Raw genomic sequence first — 27,440 nt, 5'->3', positions numbered from 1 at the left:
TACGGGCATGAGTTAATATAAAAATAAATCGTTAAAAGAAAGTATTAAATTATTATTATTAATAAGTACGAGAGAATTGTGTCAAGTGTAATTGCGTTTTCTTTCATTTCTCTATCAAATGTCAAATGAAATCGATTGTAATATTAGTTTATATAAAGTTGTGTACATAGTGAAATGGATTTATTTTATACAAATGGACTTTAGGCATGATATGGTAATAAAAAAAGTTCTACCTTTATTTATTAGTTTAAATTCAAGTTTGATAGTCACACATCAATATTCGGTAATGTTAGTCAAATGAACTATTTCATTTAGGCTTGTGTTTTTAGAGAATGCAATTATATTTTAATGTGTATTTGGAAACTCACTCTTGAAATTATTCATAGACAATCCCTCTTTATGATTCTCTGGTGGCAAATTATTTATTAAAGACCAGAAAAGAGTTCTGACAACCGAAATAATAAATTTTCAGGCTATTGCCTAAAACATGTTAAATATTAATGGTCTATAAATGAATAATTACCAGAAAGAACTATTTTTACGCAATCATCTAGGAAACAAAACTGTTATAAGCCTATCCCTACCGGCAATAGTTGATTGAAATCATTCGGTAACACAGCCTTACAAATCTTAGGTTACATGTAGGGTGTTTAAAAAGTTAAGCCTCCACTACTAGAAGGAAAAGTACCTTCGATGCAAAGCCAGAGGCGTTGCATTCAGCCACTCAGTCGACAACTCGCGCGCAAACGGTACGCGCTTTTGGCGCGAAACTATTGACATAACTGGCTGCATGATATATTATCTGTGCTTGAGTGTGTGACTTTTTAAAAGTGTTTTTTTTATTGTGAATTTCGGAATAAATCGGTAAGGATGTATTATTTTATTTTTGTTATATATTTTTATGATATGTTTTACTGAATGGAACAGTTTTCGCAGTTTCGTGTATATTTGATTTTTGATTGTTAACAAAATATCCAAAAATTATACTTATTGTAGTTCTAATAATATCGCTAAATATTTAATTTGATGTCGATGTGTTTCATTTCCATTCGTGCGGTGTGAAACTAATATCATAAGTTCATAGAAATATAACTAAATCGAATATAACCATATTTTATTAAGTATGTCAAATTCAACAAAATTCAACATGATATTAGGTAAAATTTTAAATAATACTGAAATATTTGATTTTAATGAAACAATATGAAATATTTATATACTAAAAATTACATATTACATGACAGCTCGCGTGTTCAATTACAGTAATTGAAAAGGTTTTCTACTGAAATAATATATCGCTCGTGAAATAAAATTTAATAAATATATACAAGCTCGTGCACTTAATATTAATACAAAAATACCTATTAGCAAGAAAAGAATATATATTTTTTAGTAATATTTGGAACAAACTAACATAACTGCACGTTTTGCGCAGTGGTTCACGTGGTTACCTCGTCGCGTGTGATGGGTTCGAATCCCACTCGGGACAATATTTTATATTATGAGCACAATTAATTTGTTCTGAGGTTGGTCGTTAATTTATCTATATAAGTATGTATTTAGAAGTATATTAGCATGTTTATCAGTTATTTGGTTACCATAGTACAGGGTCTGTTTAGTATTTAATGACCGTGTGTAATATGTCAGTGCCAGTTATTATCAATTAAGATATCAGTCGTTAAGCTATGTCAAAGGCCTTAGGGCAGCTTGAATATACCACACCAGGTTAACTCCCGATGAAATGTAATAAAATTTCATCAAAATCAGTTCAGTAGTTATCATAAAAGTGTAACACAGGCTTTTGCATTTATTATTTTTGATGGATTAATTAGTACGTGTCTGAAACACTGAAATATGTAACGAATAGGAAATTCGTTGATTATAAGTATTTAACGATATATAATAGCACTTTTATAGACAATTAACTTCTATAAAGCAGTAAAGTTTAAATTATTTTCATTTAATTTTTAGTTAATTGCAATAATTAGTGCTTCTAACAACAGGAAATAAGGTAGGCGTGTTAAAAGGCAATATTACAAAAACTAATCGACAATATCTTTACTAATATCCTAAAGAAAATAGTATGTATATTTGTTCCGTTTTGTGCCAAAATGGCAAAACAGATATGAATAAAATTTGGGTCGTTGGATAAAATTACGAAAAAGGACATACATATTATTATGTCTTTCTACTAAAAGTTTCTACTTTAAAGTGTACTTAAAGTAAAGTAGGGCTTGCTGATCTCTGAAAACGGCTATACCGATTTTGATCTAACTCTGCAGGGTAATAGATGTAAACCGGGAGAAAATTTTTAAAAGATATAATGCGAAACCATGGCATTCGTTAGCTTTCAATAAAATGTTAAATCGTGACTTACTTTATCATTAATTGATGACATAATCTAATTGATACATAAATCTGGTGTTAATAATTATAGAATTAGCATATTACATGCATATATTAGTATTTTATTGAATGTTTTTCACAAAATTTAATTATTTATGACACTTCCATATCATTCCATACGGAAGACATCAACGCGTTCACTGTGTGTGTTGTTTTTAGGCGACGAAGTAACTGTGTTTTTAAAACGGCTTATAACCAGAGTGCTTAATTACTTTTTTATAACAGTGCTAAAATAAAAAGAATAATATAATCACTAAATTAATTATTTGTAGTCTTGTTTGTATCTCACCAAATAAACGAAAATATCACTCAATTTAAAATTAGTTTTTTTTTATCGTAGTTCCAAATTTATTTTTATTTCGCGGTAGTTTATTCGCTTAAAATTTTGGTCAATTTTGTAACCTATATTACTATAGAATAATGTAGCTTTCTACATATAAAAGAATGATCAAAATCAGACCAGTATTTCCTAAGATAAACACGAGCAAACCAACAAACAAATTCTCGAGACTAGTTGTTTGTATAAATATTTTTCAATTGCTTTTAGTGTTCATTTCAAACACTAGAATGAGTGATTATCATCGTTATCTCAAGTACCGTGTTAATCACCGATCGTTCACTTATTAATGTTGATACATTATTCAATATTGCCATTTGTAAAAGATTGAAATCGAGAGTTGTGCTATAATTTACCGTCAATTTATTATCTGTGCGAAGATATGTCTGAAGCTATTGTCACTACACTAAATCAATTTTTCTTCCAATAGACAAGAAAATGTAGTGTTGTTTCTTACTGATAAACGTCCGTGTAAACTTTGTTTGAAAACTGTGTTTTGTATTTTTCGTACACAGTTTCAAAATTGATTGAAAGTCACAAAAAATTGTATAACTATTTCTTGTTTTTCTTTTGAAAAAGACAACTCCCGCACTAAGAATTGCTCTTGTGTCGCGGGGACTTTTACAAACATACAAACAACGGACACAAAGCACAACCAGACCCGAAACAATTATTTGTGGATCGCACAAATAATTGTCCCGTGTGGGAATCGAACCCACGACCTCTCGTTGCAGTGGTATCGGCGTTGCGACCTAAACCACTGCGCCACGGAGGCAGTCAAAATTATATATATATTAATAACTAATTAGATGTTCATCAGTGTTTAGATGGTTCAGATATTATGATTGCTACATTCAATATATTGCGATTTCGCGAATACGGGTTCGATTCACATATTCGTAAATTATAGTTATAGTGTGTGTATTGTGAAATTTGTCTTAATTAATTATAAATGTTATGATTGAAAAGTTGTTATAAGGTTGAAAGATAGTATTCTGATTTTTTAGACTAGGTTTAGTAGTATGGTTTCTTGGCCACTTAGAAGGGTAGCGGATTTGATTACCACTCAAAAAAATATTTGGCTAATCTATAAAGAAAACATTAAACTGCTATTTGCCGTTTTTAACCCATGGTTCGAAATTGTTATTGTTTAACGTGAAGAGTTTTCTAAGTAAACGAGAGTTCTTCTACCTACCTCTGTAGATTTACGGCCGAGATATTACACTTGTTCATCAATTAACAATGATATATGTATCAATGTTCTTCTTAATAGAGATGTATCATGAATTCATGATACTTACGAGTTAAAACAAGCATTATGACTTACTGTTATTGTCATAGTTCAACAACTTAGTAGAGAGTATTCACATGCATGATTTATCTGAATTGAGCACTTGACAACAGTCAAATCAGCTACTCTTTACGAAATGTCAAAAACACATTTTAGTATAGAAATATGACGTAGTGACGTCACTATACCGTGTCTAATAAAATGTTTCATTTTGTAATAATTACAATTTTAACATTATTTACGAAAATAGCTACATAGCCTGAGCATTTTAGATGAGCCTTTTACGAGTACGAGTTTAATAAATTGTCGTTAACCCAGGAAACTACCCAATTACAATTTGTAGCTTGAGCATTTTAGATGAAACTTTTACAAGTGCAGGTTCAAAAATTTTTCGTTAACCCAGTCAACCCAGCCAGTTCAAACCCGAGATTTTTTGTACGGCAGTCGCATATACTACCCACCGCGTTAAAGAGGCAGTCAATATCTAACTGCATATGATATAAGTTGCTTGGATATAAATCAGGCAGTCAATATAATATAAGTACATACGTTTCAGTGTTATAAATCAAAGTAATTACGCGAAATAAGAGGTTTACAGAATAATAAATCTTATAAATTATAAATGAAAATTAATTTTATACATACAATTATGATGTTACTGAAATGTTAATGTGCATTGTCGTGATAATTACTTTGATCTATTTAATTGTTTCGTAGTGACATTTCTCACATTTTTTAGTTTCACTACATCGCGGCACCATCTTAATAATTTTTATTTAAACTAAAATTGTGTGTTTGATTCCCATACGAAACAAATATTTTGTGCTATCCACAAATAGTTGTTTTGGGTCTGGTTGTACTTTATATCCGTTGTTTGTATGTGTGTTAAAGTCCCCGCAACACAAGAGGAAATCTTAGTGCGGGAATTGTATTTCAAAAAAATACAGCCATAACTAGTTACTAAATTGATGATAACAGCTTACACGACGTATATTAATAAGACAGTAAGACTTATTAATTGGATTAATTAATTTCTTTAACGAATAACTAATACTCTAATCTCTCGCTTTTAATTTCACTAGCACTTCTATTCAAAAAACCATGCTCCAACCTTCCATAATCCTTTGGAAAGTGACACCATGACTCACCGTCAGATTAAACCATAGCACGCAAGAACAATGTCTTATAACATATGTATTAAATAATGAAAAGTGAAGGCATTAGCGAGATAAAGCCATTATTAAGTGAATGAACTAGATGTACGATATGAACGATTATGTCGAGAATGTACGACTGCGAATGAAAGTGAGATGGTTATATATTTGTTTAAGTTTGATGATATTTTTTCGAATAAATGCTAAAGGAGAGATTTTGCAAACACATTTGCTAGCTCGATACATAAAAAATCTTTATGAAGGTACCCGATAAATAGCACGATGATGTATTTATGTCCAGTTAGGTGAATAGATAAACAATCGCTAAATGCACCTGAGAAACCGGGGGTCAGTTAGAGACCATCAGATCACCAGAGAAAACTCAAGCAAAAATCTTAGTAAATATGATTGAAAGAGTGTTTAAACCGGGCAATCAATTTTTTTCAGTTAAACTGACGACTTTTCTTTATATTGATATTAATGACTTCATCATATGTAAGGGTATGATATAGATATTATAGGTACGCATTTCGTCAATTTCTGATTTTTTTCCCGCCAGATAGCTAATTTTCCTTTATTTTTATACCCAAGCAACTGTAGAACTTCTAAACTGATTATAAAAATCTTTCTACACTACAAAAAATACATCTATGTCTTATATTACATTTTTATTACATATTTTGATAACCTACGACTTCGTGTAATATTTACTTACGTAGTTATAGTGGTAAAAGAAATAAATCACCAGTGAAAACATCAACCGTCTAACTATCATGGTTCATGAAATACAACCTGGTGACAGACAGCAGTCAATAGGGATCCGTTTTTACAACGAAAAAATATCGAAACAACACAAAAATCCGTTTCAAACGCAGACAAACCTCACCTGGGTAACACAGTTAACAGAATATTCGCACATTAACTCGTCAGAAGGAAGGAATAACGCTCATTAATACGACACAAGACTGTAATGTAACAATGTTTGATATTCATCGAATATACAGTGATACCGGCTACCGTTTCATAATACACGCACGCTCACGGAAGAACGACATTACTACTATTTACTAATAAAAATGAAATGATCGCAGTGGTTAACGTTTGCAGAAATAACTAACCGTGTGGTGGGTTCGAATACAAAGTTAAGTATTTGTACGTTTTCTGAATATTGTCCACATGTACTGAATTGAACATTGATGTAAGTAAGTATTTTTTTATTATTGTGTTTATAAGTGACAACTACTATAGTTTTTGAGTTTATTGTAATTACGGCAGAGAAATTTGTTAAATAATATGTGGTAATTTACTTCTATGGAAAATAATCTGGTTAAATTCTAGCTTTTAATATTTGCGTTACAGAAAAATTATTTACGTAAATAAAATTACACTTTTTCCAAGGGACGTAGAGAGCAATCAATTTATAATTACACAAAAATTTGGTCTAAAAATGTCAAAAATATTCAAATTTTTACTGAAACACACGTAAAACTTTACTTTGCGAAATGACTATTCTTGAATAGGTACCTTTCTTTTATGACCGCAGTACAATAGTATAATTCACCAAAATAATACGTTATTATAATATGAAATCATAATAACTTTCACAATGCGTACATACATACATACGAAACAATCGATATATCACCGGATTGTCACGACAACTCGTTTACGACAATCACAAAATGACGACACAAACGCATTTCATTTTGATGTTAAAATAAAGGAATTGAGTATTGTTTGAAAGTTATTTTAATATACTAGCTGACCCGCGCAACTTCGCTTGCGTCACATAAGAGAATGGGTCAAAATTTTCCCCGTTTTTGTAACATTTTTTATTGCTACTCTGCTCCTATTGGTCGTATCGTGATGATATATAGCCTATAGCCTTCCTCGATAAATGGTCTATCTAACACTGAAAGAATTTTTCAAATCGGACCAGTAGTTCCTGAGATTAGCGCGTTCAAACAAACAAACAAACTCTTCATTTTTATAATATTAGTATAGATAATATATACATAATATTACGATTATCATACCGAAAAGTGTTGACAGAGGTGTCTGAAATACACCTACATTTCACCGTTAATAATTTAAATTCACATAAATACCATACTAGGTGGCGAGTCTATTGCCATTTGCCATAAACCTATCGGGCACTTTATCAAACTCTCAAAGAACCACTGTTGAAAATAATATATAGGTAATGTAAAAAAAAAAACGCGACGAATTGAGAACCTCCTCCTTTTTTGAAGTCGCTTAATTAGTAAGATACCAATAGTACTTTGTACGACCTGTGAATCGAACCCAGGACCTCGTGGCTAGAAGTCAGATACTCTGTAGACCGCGGCACAGTCGTATACTGTAATAATACTACTTTGCAAATAAAAATAATAAGAGAAAAATATTCACAAGTTAGCACTAATGTTCGATTTCCAATTTTATTTCGGCGACATCTCGACATCATCAAGTGAATAGAGGTAAAAGTTCGAAATAAAATAATTGTTCGGACTTTTACCATTGCGAGTTGGTAAATCTTTGGTTTTACCGGAAAATCTTAGGATTTACCACAGATCGGGCTTTTACAGTAACATATATAAATATTAAATTTATTTGTATCAAAATATTTTGTTAATTTATATTTCAGTGTTTTTTGTTAGATGTAGAAAAATGTAATATGTAATAAGTTAAATGAGCTATTAAGTTACAAGTTAACTTGTAACACGCACTTTCCAATTACATAAGCGTTTAATTGTAGTTATTTCACGTTATATATACGGTTTGTGTCCCACAACTATTGTTGTCAAGTTAGTAAGATTATTATCTGTGTTAAAAATTCTTTTGTTAAATCTCTTTAATAGTTTTGCAGAAAGAATGTAATAATTTAAAGAAAAAAATGCGTGTATTGCGTAAAGAAATACTCTTTATTGTCCCACTGCTGGGCAAAGGCTCCTCCTGGAATGGAAGGAAAGCCTTAAGTCCTTTAGAGTCAAGTGAGAGTTGGGGATTTCGCATCCCATAGTTAACTGGTTTAAAATCTCAGACATGTAAGGTTTCATTACGATGTTTTCCTTTATTAAGTGACAATTAATTCTAATACAAACATCGCTTGGAAAATAAATTTTCTTTTCCCCGAAGGGTGTGAAAATCAGATAGAATCCTATTTCCTATGGGGTTAAACAGGGAACAAGGAATTTTGACTTTGACTGCCTCCGTGGCACAGTAGTTAAGGTCGCCACGCCGCTATCATTCCATCGAGAGGTCGTGGGTTCGATTCTTACACGAGAAAAATATTTGTGCAATGCACAAATAGTTGTATTGTTGTACTTTGTGCCCGTTGTTTGTATGTTTGTAAAAGTAGCGTAACACAAGAGTAAATAATTGTTAGTGTGATAGTTGTCTTTAAAAGTTGACTTTAAAAAAATCCACTTGCTACAATCCCTACTAACTTAATTTACTTCATTCACATCCATACATCTTGTCATACAGGACCGTCGGTTACGAGTACATACAATTTATGCCAGTAGACAAATCATTTCAAGAATTACGCATAACTTTCTCCCACCAGTGCATTGTCACATAGATCTTATACAAAGTGTGGCTAAGTATCGTGTGTTACAGTAATCAATGTTACAAACATACAAACATGGTCATTAACGCTCATATGCATTGTTCACTATGTTAGTGAGATGAAATGTTTCAATTACATATGTACATACATAAGTCAGTATAATACTTCTTTCCGTAGGGGTAGGTAGAGACCAGATAATTTTCTAACCTGTTTTAATTTTGACTGCCTCCGTGGCGCAGTGGTTTAGGGCGCCACGCCGCTACCATGGCGTCGGGAGGTCGTGGGTTCGATTCCCACAAATTGTACTTTGCGGCCATTGTTTGTATGTTTATAAAAGTTCAAGCAACACAAGAGCTATTCTTATTCCGGGAATTGTACTTAAAAAAAGTTAAAAGCATTATCAAAAATTAAGGACTTTTTACATGTAGATGGTTGCTAATTAGTACAGGTTCAATTTCCGGGTACAGCAAAATATTATAGGTCGTCTCTTTATGTTCAATTATTAACTTTAAAGCAGCTACCACGGAATTATGCACAGTGTCTGGATTCAGAACGTAGGATCCCCTCAAAAGTATTTTGAAAATGCATGAAATTTTATTTCGATGGTTTCCTTCACAGTTAGAACAAGTGATAATTATTTCTGTGCGTAAAAAAACAATAAATAGTAAACTAATGGTAGATATACATAGTATATTCTTGTCTTACGAGTGAATGTAGCCTGCGTGTGTGTGTGTGTGTCGCACCTGCCGCAAGGGATTTAGTGCAAGTAAAAGCTCTAGGGCATCATTTAAGTTATAAGAGGAAGCGATTTGAAGATATTAAAGCGATAATTTCCATTCGTAAGTAGCTAGATTTCGTATGCAACAGCACGATGGTCTCAAATCGCTATAAGTCGGCTGGCTGCGTTGTGACTTCGATTTCCACACGGAGCTAAGAATGTAATTCTATCATGAAAGTTTAGTGTATCGTTCTTAAGGAGATAATTTGAAAATTTGCTGTATGTAAAAATTCATTTTCCTAATCATGTGATTTGATGCATGTGACCTAACTAACTAGCTACTACCTTCCGAAATGGCGGTAATTTACCTATTTTATTTTGGACAATCATGAGTGTCTGAATTTGGCCTCTATAAAATAAATTATTTTGATTCTTAAACAACGTGTTTAAGCCAATAAAAGCTCCCAGAGAAGCTTAAGCATTTATTGTTGGTAAATTCCCCAATACTGTCCCCCGGGGTGACAACTGGGAATAAATGTAGGAAGACAATTCCCAGTTGTCTCCCTGGGGGACAGAGTTAGGGGAGAACTGGGAATATACGTTATTTTTGTATTATTTTTTCAAACCCGCCATCTTCCTACACCCTACGCCTCATTGGAAAGTAGTGAGAGCAAAGCTTTAGTAAATTGTATCACAATACGCGTTTGTTCCTACAACCACTGGTTCAGTAGCCACTATACACATATACACTTATACAATATACATTATACATACACTATACATGTCACTTACACTGCTGGCTTTGACACTGTCACTTTCAGCAAGAATAATTTACACGGTTCTTTATTTTATAGAAACGACAAGTATGTTTTTAAACATCCTCAACCTAGCCTTTCTTCTAACGTTGAAGTCGGCTTCCAGTGTCACCGGATACAACTGGATACCAGTATTTTACATGAAACGACTGTCTATCTGACCTCCACAACCCAGTTTCCTGTGTTATAACACGATAACCTTCGGTAAGACTGGTTGTCAGACTTTCAAGCTTCTGACGACTGGTAACGACTGTCAAAGATCTTTGGAAATGACAACCTGGGCCTACAATTTAACGTGCCTTCCGAAACACGGAGGAACTCGATATGTATAAGATGGTCACCCATCCACAGAATGATAAACAAATCTTAAGATGCTAAGATTCATCAAAATCGGTTCAGTAACTTTTAAGATTAGTATTGCAAGCGTAATATACAGAAATAATTTAGCATCTATAATAATAAGTTTGGATTTCCGATCTCAAATCTAACACAGTATTTCATAGTAGCAATCAACAGTATCAAAAGACCGACATTTTAATCCATCAATAAAATACCAAATAAAAATTAATAGTGCGAAATTGCTAGCCCGGGGTATCGAACCACATATCGTATCAGTAGGTCGACCGGATGATGTTGAACATAATCACTCAACCGCAAGTCAGTTATTATGATATAACATCAAAACATATCATAATTTATCGAATAGCTATCGATATAAACTGGTTTTAGCAGAGAATACTTAATCTATGAGAACTGATATATTTTCATATTTATCTACATAACATAATGACGATCGCTGAAATTTTTAAATATTTTAGATAGATAGAAATTAAAAAAAACTGCACGTTTGGCGCAGTGGTTATGTGATCACCTCGCCGCAATAACTGTAGCATCGCGTGTGGTGGGTACGAATCCCATTGGGACAAATATTTGTGTGATTAGCACGGGTATGTGAGCCTGGCTGTTAATGTATCTGTATAAGAATATATTTAATAGTCTACATCCTTTATTCCTACTAATCTAGGCAACAAAATAAATAAATGAATACCATTGGACAAGTCACGCACGGTCATTTGATTCCAAATTAAACCGAGCTTGTACTATGGTAACCAAATAACTGATTAACATACTGAGCGGAGCAGCGCGCGTCAGCTAGTAAGTATATACTTACTAGCTGACGCGCGCTGCTCCGCTCACGCTTTCTTGTTTTTATTTAATACCTCTTATTTTCAAATAATTCATGACCAAAATGAACCAAATCGGTCCAGCCGTTCTCGAGTTTCAGCGAGTCTAACAAACAGCAATTCATTTTTATATCTATACTAATATTATAAAGCTGAAGAGTTTGTTTGTTTGTTTGATTGTTTGTTTGTTTGTTTGAACGCGCTAATCTCAGGAACTACTGGTCCAATTTGAAAAATTCTTTCAGTGTTAGATAGCCCATTTATCAAGGAAGGCTATAGGCTATATATCATTACGCTACGACCAATAGGAGCAGAGTACGAGTAAAAAATGTTACAAAGACGGGGAAAATTTTGACCCGTTCTCTCTTATGTGACGCAAGCAAAGTTTGCGCGGGTCAGCTAGTATAGATAAATATCAACAAACTTATTTTTACTTCACTATTAACGTCAATATTTTTGTAGGTAGGTAGCTACAATCATAACTCAAGCTACATTTACACTTCATAATCAACATACATAAATCAATCAGTTACATCACTGATCCGAGCATCGGAACTTGATACACATGAGATAACGTTACGCGGACATATCCGCGGACCATCGTTAGTTAACAACACTTTCTTTTTTATGTAATATTTTGTTTATTGCTTTTATGGTGTTTGGAATAAGGTTATTAAATATAGTCTATAAATCAATAGGAATGTAGGTCATTTTAAAGCATTATTGAACGGTTCCATGTCAAAGAATCTAAGCTAGTCCATTGTGATAATAAATTAACGATAATATTACCCTTTTTACCCGAACTTGTAAGCAAAGGTGACTGAAATATACCCGCGTTTCGTCATTTTCTATATTAGTCCCGTTAAATAGGAAGTAAGACTAGACTAAATACGAGGTAAGTTACCAAGCTCTAAACTATTATTGACAACATTCTGATAAAAAATTAAAAAGTGCATTAGCACTTTTCCCCAACTCAAAAATTGAATCCGGGACCAAGTAATCAGCAGTCGAATATATGATGGCCAGACCATTACAGAGACTAGTTAGACCAGAAATAGGTCAAAATATAGACAAGCTTTTGTTTTTTCCAAAATTCACTTTTTATTTTTCCAAATTACATGCAAATAACACTATGCCGGTCAGCTAGTTTATTGTTATATTTTAAACGATAAAACTTACTTTACAATTACATTTAATAGTTAGTCGTTTTTTGTCATACGTAATATATTACACATAACTTACACACGCGGTAATTTTCTCACTAATCGTTGTTACAGGCAGTCGGACATTTCCTCAACGCTAACACTGTGACGTGACAGCCTATAATGTATTACTTGACGAGTGAATAATTATGATATAATCACTTCGTAACATGTTATAGTATGGCGGAATAGAAGTTAAATGCACTGTAGAAGTTCAGATTTAAATTTACTTTGATTTAGATTTTTTAATCGTCAACGTTTTTACAGGAATTATTTTGACAGATAGGTACCTGTTTAGGCAAAAAGCTTTTCCCGCGTCTTGTATTTTCCCTTTTTTCATTTCTCGGGGTAAACATTATGCTTGATTTGTTTATATATCGTAAACTGTGTTCGAGAATTTTGCTGATATTCACAAACGTACTTTAGAAGGGTAACGAACCAAAAACAATGTGGATTTTACAAAGTTTTTACTTACAGTAGTATAGTTGTTGGTTGTCTGCACTTGCTGCGCGGTGGGTAGTGTATTTGACTGCCGCGCAAGAGGTCACGGGTTCGAATCCTGGGACGGGCCAGAAAGTCTATATTGAGATATATCAGAATTTTCCTTGAGTTAGGAAGTGCCTCGAAGAGCACGTGAGGCCGTCGATCCTTCGCCTGACCTCTCACTGGTTGTGTCGGCTATCCGGCCTACCGGGTTATGAGAGTGATGGAATAGAGTGTACACACTCATTATTACATTAGGACATTATAAACAAAGTCCTTCACCGTAGGTTAGTTTCAATGAAACTGACCGTCATTGCCAGATATCGCCTAGGAGGCCATTATTATTGCCTTTTTATTACTTTTTAATAACGTGCTGTATAGTTTGAGGATATTATTTTCCATATCTATGCACCAAGCTAACTAAGTATGGGAATCATTCCACTGCTATAGTGCTATTATAAGCTGATCGTACGCAAAAGAATCATTAACAAAAGCTAAAATTACTCCCGCCTTTATTACATAATCTAAAAGTAGTTTGTAGAGAGTATAACAATAACGTGTTCGTAAAATTACCTATTGTTTTATACTCAAGATTAATTACAAACTGTTTATTGTTTCGTTCAAGTGTACCAGTTGTGAAGTTCCGCCCCTAGATATTGAATTGAAAGTGTTGAGCTAAAGGCGAGAATTGAAAGGGAATCGTTATAACTAAATTTTACTTGAATGAGTTAGGTGTTAGGTAAGGTAGAACTACAGACACTAGACTACGGTTTCGCTTACCTATGTGATCCTGAAAGGATGATGCTATATTAGCAACGAGTGACAAATATTCTTTTCTATCAAACAAAAGTTAAAGCCTTAAAGATTTGTAAACGTCTACTGTAACGTTTCCTTAATTCTTTTATACATTCAAAGGCATTTTATTAGACCACTAGCTGACCCGCGCAACTTCGCTTGTGCCACAGAAGAGAGAATGGGTCATACTTTTCCTCGTTTTTGTAATATTTTTCGCTGTTACTCCGCTCCTTATGGTCGTAGCGTGATATTATATAGCCTATAGCCGTCCTCAATAAATAGGCTATTCAACAGGAAAATAATTTTTCAACTCGCACCAGATAAGCGTGTTAAAAAAAACTCTTCAGCTAGATAATATTAGTATAGGTTTTTTTAGAACAGTTAAAAACAAAACATCTTGCTGAATAATCGAGCTTTGAGAACCACATACCCCGTTATGCCGTAAAAATCTTAACCCTATTATTTTTCGACTCATTGTCCTACTAAAATAATTAGCTATTATATTATTAAGACTTATTTAATTTGATGATAATCATTGATATATTATATAGATCACACAATCAGTGTGTCAACACAATAGTCATTTAAGATATGAATGAATAATTGAATATTGATCATACATATATTATGATTTAATTGTTTCAGAATTCTAAGGGAAAAGGAAAAGAAGAAGCAGTTTGGGACATACGGCTGCTATCAGGCAATATGGTAAGTACTGTAAATTTTATTCTTGTTGACTTTATTTACTTATTTAAACTAGAAAATTTTCATTTAAAAGTCTTAATTATTTGTGAAATTATGCTAAGATTTTTTTGGAAACAATTGAGGAAGTAAGAGACAATTTTATATTTTGTGAAAATGTTCATTTATTTCTATAGTTCAAATTACTTGAAATTATTTTTATATTGGATTCAATTTAAATACTCTTTTTATCAAAATCTGTTATAATTTCTTTATTATGATGATAACACTTTCACATTTTTAAAAATCTCCAAAATATTATGCTTGAATAAAGCAAACTGACTATGAAAATATCGATAATATTCAAACAACCATCTAATACACAATTTATTTGGTTATTATAATATAATAATAATGTTTAATATTTATTTTCAGTGGGTGCGGTTGTGGTTAACGTTCAGCGTGTCGGCTGTGTGCGCGCAATATACTAGTACAGTAAGTATATAATTAAATAGTAGTAATATAAGTGTATTACATTTCTTGTTTTTTTAGAGGGTGTGTTAATTGGGCTGAAATGGACAGGATTTTTTTGATATTTTCTACGTTAGATTTTTTTTAATTACTCAATCTTCGGTTGCTCACATGAGCTATGAGCTACTATGTATACATATACAGTTAGACACACATTATAATAAATATTGGAAAATTCAATAGCATTCCGGTTAGCTCAAGAATGGAACCCGAGACCTCACGGTCTGCTGTCGTATACACTTGGACCATTGAGAGTATGGTTGTAGTAATCAAATTTTACTTTCAACTTAACACATGTTTACAAATGTAACGTCGAGATTTCTCATAGTACGATAATATAACAATGCCATACATTACATCCGTTTCCTGGCTTAAGAGAAAGTTAGTTATAGTCCTAACTGTCTAGTCTAGGCACTCTAGAAGCACTAGGTAGCCTAGCTATGGTCATAATACAGTATCTTACAAGATATGGTCTCATTGTGAATAGATAATCGAGCCGTTTTAATAGATTAGCTTTCTGAATATATTAAGTAGGGCTTTGCGGCGGTAAACCGATCCCAGTATGGTCCCAGTACTTGCCTCACACGCTTTGGGTGTCTTTTTCCCGATATTTTTTGTCATAAATACTTTTTTGGTCAAACTTAAGTGTCAATAAAGGGATATATTCTAGCTCTAATTGATTATTTGATTGGTAAGCAAGCCTTAAGAGAGATAAGATTCAAGTTTATTTCCAGAAAAGTACAAACTTACATAGGATTTACTTTATTTGATATACTTACGGCAATTACCTAGTCTAGTTTATAGATAAATCTTTAAATACGAGACAGGCATACGCATGTGCGACTCAGGAGTCGAACCTTGATATCACGCTACAGCAATAGCTAATTTGACGCTTCTTTGATTACTAAAACTTAATCTTACTAATAAGTATTGTAAATTCGTAAATTTTACAGCTCAGTTTATAACGTGGATTAACATATAGAATACTTTATACCCCAGGATTTTCTTACGCGGACGATGTCGCGGGAAGCAGCTAGTATAACATTAAAATATAACCAAGTTCTTTGCTTACAACTTTCATATCGTATTAAGTACACTTAAGTTATAATGTTCGTAATTTACTTCACTAAGTACCCTTAACTTCATTACTTGCTAGTGTTTGCACGCGGCTTTAAACGCCATGAATTGTAGTAACGATTAGATCTAAAACATGACTTAACTTACTAAAATTAAGGATAAATAATTCTTTGTAAACATAGACAGCTCTAACATAGTGTAAAAATCAATTTTTATTGTTATGTATGGTTGATGTAAACTGTAGAAGACCATACCCCTTACTGAAAATCCTATTATTAAAAGAAATCCAAATGATACTTACTTGATTGCTTTATTTGTCATACCTCAATGTAGTTTGCAGTTGCCACTACTGCACTTTGAGCCACGAACGAAAGTGCATTCTTCTTGACACTAACTTAATACAATATTTATCTGCAATACATGTATGCAGTCCAATGTAAAAGACACATATTGTGCTAATTTCGTTGAATTAGACCACCGAACGCGTCTTTCTAGCGTGTTGGACTCGAGGCTCAACCCTTCCCTCTTCTGCGAGGAGACCCGTGCCTAGCAATGGAACAGAAACTGGTTAAATAAAGAGACCTCGACATCTTATACATATATTAGGTTAGAACTCTACTTATTACAATAAAAAAATAAACAGTTTTGGCTTTAAGCAACAGTTTATAATAATTTAAGTTTCCCTTACGCAAAATCCGTAAATATCTTAAGAAAATATGGACAGACATATAAAATTTATATGTATTGAGCTATTCATACGGAATCTATGTATGCCCTTAAGTTACATAACACGTGTGTCTCAGAAATAACAAGTTGCAAGTGAAAGGCGGTTCACTTCCCGTTTGAGGTAAAAGTAACGATAAAATTATAAAGGATCGTGTCGTTTGTACAAAATAATTGTAAATAAACGAAGGAAGGAAATCGTGTTTATTGTAATATCCTTATTGTTGTCGAAAGTTAAATAAATATGTTTACAGCTTGTGCTTTTACTTAATTATATATTAACCCCATTTTTGTGTAATTGTAATAAATGTTATGAACAATTTAAATAATATAAAACGCTTTACTTTTATCAGATATCCTTATCTGATAAAAATAAAACGTAACTTTCAATACTTAAAGCATTAAGTAGTCGTCGGATTTTGAATTGAGTATTTCTGAAATAAAACTTAAGTTCATTTTAACTTTAAATTTTAACGTCTTTCTAAAATTAAAAAAAAAATAAAAATCTATTAAAATTCTAAAATAAATTAGCTGTATCATAAGCTCCACCGTCAGCTACACAAGTTTTAAATTTAAATTTTGTATATATCAGTCGCAAACCATACAATAACCATACAAGACTCTACCTAGTTCGTCTACAATACTCCAGTACCCAATAATGCAACACCTACATGGCCAGGAAATCGTATCCAAGACCTAGACTGCCTTCATGGCGCAGTAGCTTAGGTCAACTACGCCAATACCATTGCGTCGGGTTCGATTCCCACACGGAGCAATTATTTGTGCGATTCACAAATAGTTGTTTCGGGTCTGGTAGTGCTTTGTGTCCGTTGTTTGTATGTTTGTAAAAGTCCCCGCGACAAAAGAACAATTCTTAGTGCTGGGGTTGCCTTTTTTTGAAAGAAAGGAAATAAAGAAAGAAGATCGGCAATTAATCATTACATTACGAGGACATTTCATCGTGTAATAGTTACACCATACTGCACTAATTAGGCTTTATTAGGCAGTAAGCAATCAATCGCTAGCGATATATTATACATGCAGTGTTTGAGCCATCCATCATTTATAATTACTGCGTGAAATGTGGAAGTCAAACTGATTACGTTTTAAACTTACTAATTGATTGATTTTATATCTTCCTTATAACCTAATCATTCCTGGATTTCTATGTATAAAACAAAATACGTTTTGAAGTGTAAGAACATAATTTTTTAATGATTTCGAATATTATAAGGAATCAAAAATTCTTCAAACAATTTTAGCTGAAATTTTATTTCAAGTAAGTAAGTTTCTATCAAATCTACCGCCACTACGGTGGACTTTTCGTTCTAAGGGCGTCCTTTGTACAGTCGGTAGTTATATAAATTAGTTCAGTTTAATAGCTTCGTTTTTAAACAGTATTTGCATTAGCAGAGCAGACCCGTCAGCCCAGCACTGACAATAAGAATAAAACTGGTATCTAAAATATCACAAAATACTTCTAAAACTATCAAAGCTACAGATACACTTGCATATCAAATATTCATCTTTTAAATATATGAATAAATAGTCAAAGTGCGCAACTCACTCTAATCTATCTACTCCAATAAGGAAATCTCATGAACTGTGTTAAAAGTTATTGCAGCCTAAGAAATCTTACTGATTATGTGCTCAAGCACATCTTAACACCATTTCACATAAAGTGTGTTACGTAAATAAACAGTGTTCGTAATAATTCGTGACATGAAGTGAAATGTTTCCTCTTAGTATATAAATAATGTAATAGTTGTTTTATTGAAGACTATCTTCTGCCCACAACTTCGCCTGCGTGATAAGATGGCCAGATTTCCTGAGGTAAAAAGTATCTTATGTATTAATGCTGTTTCTAAACTATTTGTGTACCAAATATCATCAAAATCTATCCAGTAGGTTTTTCGTGAAAGAGTAACAAACATACATACATATGTACATCCTTGCAATCTTTTGCATCACTAAATAGCTAGCAAAGTCGCTTCCCGTGTCTGTCCCTATGTTTGTATGTATGTATGCTTAGATCTTTAAAATTATGCAACGGATTTTGATGCAGTTTGTTATAATAGATAAGGTAATTCAAGAGGGAGGTTTAAATGTGAGCCAGGGCAAGCCACTTGTTTGTAATATTATAGTAGTAAAAAAATAGCTGTATATAGCATGGATTGGCATTTGATGAAAGGATTCATGCAGTAAATACTGTCATGTTATGTAAAAGGTAATAAAGTGGCATAACACTCATAAAATAAACGATATATATTTCTTGATTAAATTTGATAGTAAATCTTTTTATGGCGGTAGACTCTAACCTAAAAGCCATCTTCCCACCTAAAATTTAGAAAATATCGAAAGTATTATATTAGTACATAGAATTCGTATCTGGCGTTACTGTATGGATGTGAATGATGCAATGGAAGTTTGTAAGGATCGTACCTTTTCCTTTTTTTTTTAAAGACAACTCCCGCACTAAGAATTACTCTTGTGTCGCAGAGACTTTTACAAACATACAAACAACGGAGACAAAGTACAACCAGACCGGAACAATTATTTGTGGATCGCAAAAATAATTGTCCCGTGTGGGAATCGAACTCACGGCCTCCCGACGCAATTGTAGCGGCTTGGTGACCTAAACCACTGCGCCAGAGGCAGTCAAAAGTACCAAGTGGCGTTATTTAGTCCCTGCCTACCCCTATCGCAAGGCGTGATTTTATGTATATATGTATGTATATCGAAAGTAAAACTATACCGGTACAATAATCTAGTAAAAGTTACCTACGTATCAAACCTATAGGAATGTATAACGTAAAAACACCGACTGCTTTCGTTGCACTTTTTATTCGTCCACTTTTACTCACTACCAGTTAGTTTTACTCACATATATGGCTACTGGTCGTAGAGAGAATATTTCTTCCGTACGAACACATAAGTAACTTTATATATGGCTTACTAAAGCCTTAGAAATGTTGTTTAATATAAATTGTTGTTTGATAGCTTCCGACTTGGTTTAAGAAACTTTAATTGCCCGTTAAGTTAAGAATAGATTAACTTTTTGACAAGTATTTTCTTATGTTATGCAATTTATCGGAAAATTGATTCGTTGGCATTATAATTGGCATATATAAGCTTCTAGATAACACATAAGATTTTCTGACAATTCTTTACTAGGTATAAAAGTGTGTAAACTTTAGTTGCCGTGTAGCTAAGTTAAGTATAGATTAGCTTAACACAATTTAGACAAGTATTTTACCTTTCCTCTTCCAAAATGTATTCTTAGACATCGTAAGTGGCGCTGAAACTAAAATATATAGCATGTGATTTTCCCTCAGTTTTCTTTTATAAATAGTATCCGTTTCCATCAATGATATTATAGCTTTCTTGTATTCAACGATTAAGCAGCTTACCACAAAAAAATCGTGTTAGTCCCAGGGATTACTTACCGCCAAAAAATTCTTGTAAATTCAAAAACTCGTAAAATTGACAAACTTTATAGAAACCATTGGTATTGCTCTTTGAATAATTAAGTAAAGATGTTATAGCGACGATTATAAAACCAATCAATTACCCTTACGTATATAATTTATACACTTTTCCGAACTTTTCCTCAATAAAAACACTAGCATTTTTTTCCGAACCGGAAAGGAAACCCAGGACATAACGCTTAGATGCTTATAACTAATCTCCACCTACATAACACATTACATAAACTGATTTATGGATTAATAACAGCTTAGCTAACAAATAATCGTTTTATTGACGGGAATAAGGCTTACTACACACATATTCGGTTCGGCATTAATCAGCCTAACTTTTAAACTCGCGCGTTGCATGTTTAATGTATAATAAGCCTAACGTTTCGCCAGTCAGCCTGGGACCACGGCGAGTGCAACCTGCGCCGAAACGTTAGGCATTTTAAGGTGAAATGCGTGTTAGCGTTAATTACCGTATTCTATTATACATTATTAATCGGCCTAGCCGGGCGGTAAAACCGAATATCTGTAGATAAATGTTCGCGAAAGATGCGGCTCGATATTGCCACGCCTGAACTTTAGAACTGAATTATGATGATCGGTCCTGAAGGACCTACCCGATCGGTACAAACCGAACAAGTGCAGTATTTGCTTCGAGTTGGTTTTGTTGTTCGATAAATATTGCTGAATGTGCCAACTCGAGTATGTGTAAGTAAGCCTTATGTACTAATAACGTTTCAATCATGCACTGTTGGTTTCAACACGTATTGCTATAAAATTAATAGTGTAAAAATGCAAATATCTTAATAATAGCATTTCACATTATGTCAGTGAAAGAACACAATGCGTAAATGATTGAATAATGGTTTAATTCCTCATTCGCTTCGCTGGATGTGTTGTGATGTTAATTTTTCAATTGGATCGTTAATTTTGATAAATACTGGTTTGTTCTTGTTGATCCGTTGATTTGAAATTCATTGGTACGTTTGCGTAAAGCCTGAGGTTTTTTTATTATCGGATGGGTCTCCGAAGCAAGTAGTGGATTCAAACGTAAATTATCAATTACTTTTTTAGGTTACAGAGATATTAGAAATATTTAACTATTTCATGCTTAAATGATTAAGAAAACATCTTAAGGAAATACTGCAGGACTATGAGCTCGACCGTTCTTAAATGAATGTATTTAAATACTAGTTCATAATAATACTGGCCTTCATAATAATAATAACCAGTCTCTCTTTACGCGAAAAGAACTGTAGCCTACAAAAGGGACAATAATAAGAAAATTGCCTTTCTCTATAGTTATTTAAACTGATATGTTATGTGTTTTCAGAAAGTATCGCAGGATGGCACTTCATTCGGTTGGGGCTGGCGACTAACACCAGTCGGTGACGCACAGGGCGCTGTCGGGCACTACTATCTCAAATTGCCTCAAGTAAACAAATATCTTCTATACGAACATACATACATAAGATAGATAGATCACGCCGTTTTCTCATAGGAGTTGGCAGAGACCAAAGCATGCCGCTTGGACCTACGATCCTTACAAACTTTCCTTGCCTCATTCACATCCATACATGTTGTCATACAGAAACGCCGGTTGCGAGTACTACGCACCCTGAATTAGGTGTATTCTTCTATGTAATCTAATAATAATGTAACTGGTTTGACATATTTACGTTAACCAAAATCAAATAAATATTACGAGAATAACACATACCTGAACTTGAAGGTTCTATAGCTTAACTGCAGCAATTTTCTTCAACACAAAGAATTAACATAGATTCGCACACAATTAAATTGACACTCTCACAATTACTGTTAAAATATAATTATTTAGAAATTAGAATAAGTTATTAGCGTAGTTAATAATGTAGAATGACGCATTGATTTATGGTTTATTAAAAATATTGTGGGTAGTTTGAAAAACACGTTTGCATTTACTGCCATTTAAGACGGTATCTTGCCCCTTACCCATCACTTATGGATATGAAAAATCGATGTTGGCCGATTCTTAGACCTACTCATTATGCTCACAAAATTTCATGAGAATCGGTCAAGGCGATTCGGAGGAGTAGGTACGGACTATGGTAACGAAAATTGTGACACGAGAATTATATATATTTATATATTAGATGTGTTTTTGACATTTCATAAAGAGTAGCTGACTGATTTGACTGTTTGAGTAAGTTGCCAAGTAATCAATTGTCAATAGTAAGGGTATAACTTGTTCTATTGTTTTGCAGTCAGAGCAACAATCTCGCTACACTGCAGACAGCGGCCACCACGAGATGATGCAGACGCACGGCAGCTTCACGCTTGGTCACAAATTGCACGAGCTTAATAATCAAAAGGTGAGAAAACATAGGTATATTGTCAGGAAAGCTTTAGAATACTTACAGCACAAAAGAGTTTTTCAGTGTTTATAAGTGCAGGAACTGTCTCATTAGTAGTTGTAAGTTCGATTTCCGCACGGAATTAATGTGTTTTAATTTAACAGTAATTTTCTTCAGTCGAGAATATCGAGTAGTCGAGAAAAGTTAATAAGAAACAGACCGATATCTTTCTAAACATATTTAAAATATTTACCTAGTTGCACTTCCACAGCAGCTCGCTCTGTTTTTCGTTACCACGGTAATCATACATTTTTATTGCATTTCTTTTATTTCCAGACAAAAAATGTCTATGAAGCTCAAAACACGACGCAAATCCAAGCGCCGCCGCCGAGCGCGCAGCCAGTTGACATCTACCTGCTGCAACAGTTCACGCCGTACCAGTCCAGCCCACAACAGATTCCTAGCCCTGGACCCACTAACACCTACTACACTGGTACATCTGCAGACTACACGCTTAAAACCGAAGACTCCAAGCCTCTTCCTCAAGAGGATTTCAATGAGTACCGCTCACCCGTCCGTATCTTCAAAGATCACAATTGCTCAAACCCTGAAGAACACGTGTCGAAAGAACTAGAAACCGATCTTAAGAAATCTAAGGACTTATTCGCTGAAGTACCTTCTTATGATTTACACGATATCAACAATTTTGCTGCCAGTTTACCAACGCCTTATACTTACAGGGGAGAAGTTAAGTTCAGAGTGGAATCACCTCGTCCTAACGCTCGTACAGAAAGGTTTTACATCACAACAATACGGACACCTTTGTATGAAGAAAATACTACCCAAGATGGTATCGACAAGCTAGTGGCTTCAACACAGGATCTTATTTCAAATGAAGATTTGTTATTCATCAATCACGCAGCCGAGAAGCACATACATGAACAATCTGAGGACATAAAACCACGTTCCCGGTATACTGTTAAAAGCAAAGACGCTGATGGACAGGACAGTAAAACTCACATAACTGTGAAGGCAAAGATAGGAAATATCCTCAGCAATAATGCACAAAAGAATGAAAATGATCGCTCAAAGCAACAGATATTGCAATCAGACGGAAATAAATATGATTTCGCTACACCTATAGTCGTGTCTGAGAGCTCGTACAATAATTTCCGAGAGCAGATCGTTGATAATTTAGTTTCGACTATGGTGCCTTACATGGCGAATGGTTATCAAATTGTAGGAGTGAAAGATACTTTAGAAGAGAACCAAACTAATAAGGAACAGAATACACAAGACAAAGACATTGTAAATGTTACTCCAAGACCTGTAAATCAGAATTATTTAGCTCCCATCACAGTCGCTTTGCGTCTTATCAATGCAAATGATTCTGAAATGTTTAATACATTAGATGACCATGAAGCTGCCGACAGCGAGTTGATTTCAGACACTGTAAAATCTCCACCTAGAGAAAGAACTGTGGTCGAAGTACAGAAATCTATACCAGTCTCAATCACTCACATAAACGATGTGGAAGTCCATGAATATTTAGACTTAGACGAAGGACGCAGTAATAACAAAGGCGGATTTGAAATAGCGAAATCGCTTTACAACAAATACGTAGAAGCTGTGAAATCTTCTAAAAAGATGCAAGAGGATATGAGCAAACTGTTGTATCAATATGAAGAAGCGAAAGAAGAAAATAGGGAGAAGGAACAAGAGAATGATCAAGACCAGTTAGAACCGAGTGAAAACATTCGCTCGCAGGTTCAAGTGAATTTAAACGGCGAAGTAAATAACCAGAGAAGTGAACATTATTACGAAGATTATAACAATGATAATGCGAAGATAATCCAGCCTATTATTATAGAAAAAGAAGTGCCTATAACTAAATTCGTTGACAGATATATAGAAAAGAAAGTACCGTATCCGCAACATATTGAAGTTCAAGTACCAGTTGATAGGCCAGTGCCTGTACCAGTGCATGTGGAAAAAATCGTTGAAAAACCGGTAGAAGTAACTAAATATGTTGATAAACCTTACCCCGTCGAGGTGCCCCGTCCCTACCCGGTTGAAGTCCAAGTACCTTACCCGGTCGAACAGAAAGTGTACGTGGACAGACCGGTACATGTTCCCTACCCGGTTGAAAAGGTTGTGGAGAAGCAAGTCTTGCACCCAGTGCCTGTGCCAACCCCAGTCGCTTATCCGGTTGAAGTACCATACCCGGTTGAACATAAAGTGTTATATCCTGTCCCGGTAGATCGACCAGTGCCTGTAACCGTTGAAGTAGAAAAACCAGTTGAGAAAATCATTCATAAGGAAGTCCCCGTCCCTTATACTGTTGAGAAGAAGGTGCCTTATCCAGTTCACTATGAGACTCGCGTTCCTGTCCCATATCCGGTTGAGAAAAGGGTTCCGTACCCAGTCGAGAGGATCGTGGAAAAACCGGTCACGATCACTAAATATGTTGATAAACCGATACATATTCAGGTGCCTGTACCACAGCCGGTAGCCGTCCCGGTTCATGTGCCTCGACCTTACCCGGTTGACAGAATAGTAGAGAAAAGGGTCCCTTACCCGGTTACTGTAGAAAAAGTAGTTGAAAAAGAAGTCAAAGTTCCATACCCAGTCGAAAAAATCGTGGAAAAAATTGTCGAAAAGCCGGTTGTAGTCACTAAGTATATCGACAAACCGTACCCTGTTGAGAAAAAAGTGCCTTACCCGGTCGAGAGAATCGTAGAGAAGAAAGTCCCTTATCCGGTTCAAGTCCCGGTTGAAGTGAAAGTGCCTTATCCTGTTGAGAAATACATAGACCGGCCTATTCATGTACCAGTTCCATATGCATACTCTCACTCGGACGTGTCTTCGGAGACCAGGAATGTCCCGCAGGTTCAAAAAGAGCATAAGCAGAAAAAGGTTCCTAATACGCAACACCTATATTTATCGCAGTACTACCAACTAATGAAGGAAAAGGAAAAGCTAAAGCCGATGCATTCGACGCAATGGGGAAACCAATACGCGTCATCATATCAGTATATAAATAATACTTCAGGGGAATCAAGCGAGTCCGGGGAATCTCAAGAACAGAAAAGCTTGAATAAACTCGCTAACTATCTTACTTATATTACTAACTCACCGAATAGATCTAATCAGTACTACGGCCCTGTACCACCTCAGTATCAAGACGATTGGTGGCAGAATAACAAGAACTACGTCGTTGAGTATAAAATGAGACGGGCAGACCGAGAGCCCAAAGTTAGCAATTTAAGAATCGAGTACGGAGGTTTCCAGCCTCCTTTAATTCCCAGTACAGAAGTAGACTTAGACGGTATGCCTATAAACAAGTCTTGATTACAAAATATCTTGATAAAAATTGCCATGATAAAAAAATACAAGTCGTATTTTAAAACGTTCCCTCTTAGTATAAGTGTTCGCTGTAAAAATGCTCATTATTAAATTATGTAGTCATTATTTCAGTATTCCTTGTTATATTGTGTCATAGTTGCGAGCTGAGAGAAATAGATGGCGCTAGTGAGGTGGCGGTCCTAAGAATAATATTCCTTTGTTTTTACATACTTACGTGAATCTGAAAAGTATTTTTTTTGTAATTATGATAAATATTTCTGGACGCTGCCAATTTTGGTCAGCGCGGTGGACTATGTAGTTGTCTCAAACTCATTTTGAAAAATGGCCTATGCCCATAGGTATATGGGCATGTAAGATTTTCCTGTGAATCTTTAATAACTAAGGTGTAGTGTTACTAAATGTATTGTTTCAATTGTTAAACTATTTAATTTATTATAATTTTAGTTGTAAGTGATGTAAATATTAAAAATTGTTGATGGTTTGAAAAATAAAAACGTTATTATTAAGTTTTGTCTTTTCTTCAATTTATTGACAGAACATTTCAATTTGAATCTGTTAATACAGATTTTAGTCGAGATTTAGCCTAGATTTGATTTTTTTTATAAATAGTTAGCATACCTATTAAATATCATAGTAACAATATCGATATCAAGGCTATCAAAATGTACTGCTCATGATAATTGTATTCTCATAAAAAACGTAGCCCGAATCCAAAAAACCGAATAAAAATAAAAGGATCATTAAATAAAAAACAAACTACACGATTGGAATTAAAAATAAAATTTATTTTTCATTTTGAATATCTCACAAAGTTCTCCACGCGTCACCTCAGGCAAAATACTACACTATTCGTAAAACAAAGCTCATATATATATAAATATATATGTATATAAATATATAACTACATTTAAAACAGTAATATGTATGTCGGGACAACTGGCCGCGTCGTCGGAAATGTATCAACTAGCTAAAACAATTTCATCGCGATTTCAAACTTCATACATGTTTTAACTATAATATAATTTAAATAATGTTCATGTTTTAAGAGCCATGGAAAGTGTTCTGAACAGGATAATTCAAATAATAACTTTTTTTAAACGTGGTGATAAAATATAATAAAATCCATTCTCATTTTTGCATTTTTATTTGAGCTTAAAAACTTTTCGTAAGTTCGTGATTTCGTTGTATCTATAAATATTAAATTAAAACTGATTTGTGATTGAAATTGCTATTTTACAGTTTGTCGTGAGAATATTTCAGTGATAGACAAGTTTATTACTCACATAAGGCTTTGTGG

At 33.9% G+C, this 27,440-nt stretch overlaps 1 protein-coding gene across 2 annotated transcripts; it reads left to right on the top strand.

Moving 5' to 3' along the window:
• The first annotated feature begins 674 nt into the window (after nucleotides 1-674).
• Nucleotides 675-26,649, top strand: LOC142984122 (uncharacterized). Of its 2 annotated transcripts, XM_076131509.1 has the most exons (6): nucleotides 675-864; nucleotides 14,599-14,661; nucleotides 15,070-15,129; nucleotides 21,775-21,876; nucleotides 22,688-22,795; nucleotides 23,114-26,649. In XM_076131509.1, exons 2-6 carry the CDS (start codon nucleotides 14,659-14,661, stop codon nucleotides 26,126-26,128), a joined length of 3,288 nt encoding a protein of 1,095 aa, XP_075987624.1. In that variant the 5' UTR covers nucleotides 675-864; nucleotides 14,599-14,658; the 3' UTR covers nucleotides 26,129-26,649. The 2 variants fall into 2 exon arrangements, with proteins under 2 accessions (XP_075987624.1, XP_075987625.1); XM_076131510.1 differs by lacking the exon at nucleotides 21,775-21,876.
• The last annotated feature ends 791 nt before the right edge of the window (nucleotides 26,650-27,440 follow it).

This window comes from Anticarsia gemmatalis, chromosome 26, assembly GCF_050436995.1.
Source record: "Anticarsia gemmatalis isolate Benzon Research Colony breed Stoneville strain chromosome 26, ilAntGemm2 primary, whole genome shotgun sequence".
Taxonomy (NCBI): domain Eukaryota; kingdom Metazoa; phylum Arthropoda; class Insecta; order Lepidoptera; family Erebidae; genus Anticarsia; species Anticarsia gemmatalis.
Note: the sequence above shows the minus strand (reverse complement) of the source record. Positions and strands in the feature narration are given on the sequence as shown.

Excerpts from the sequence above, each read along its gene's own strand:
- LOC142984122 (XM_076131509.1), top strand. Across the intron at positions 21,877-22,687 it reads ACTATCTCAAATTGCCTCAA|TCAGAGCAACAATCTCGCTA; the intron begins GTAAACAAATAT and ends ATTGTTTTGCAG. Across the intron at positions 22,796-23,113 it reads ACGAGCTTAATAATCAAAAG|ACAAAAAATGTCTATGAAGC; the intron begins GTGAGAAAACAT and ends TTTTATTTCCAG.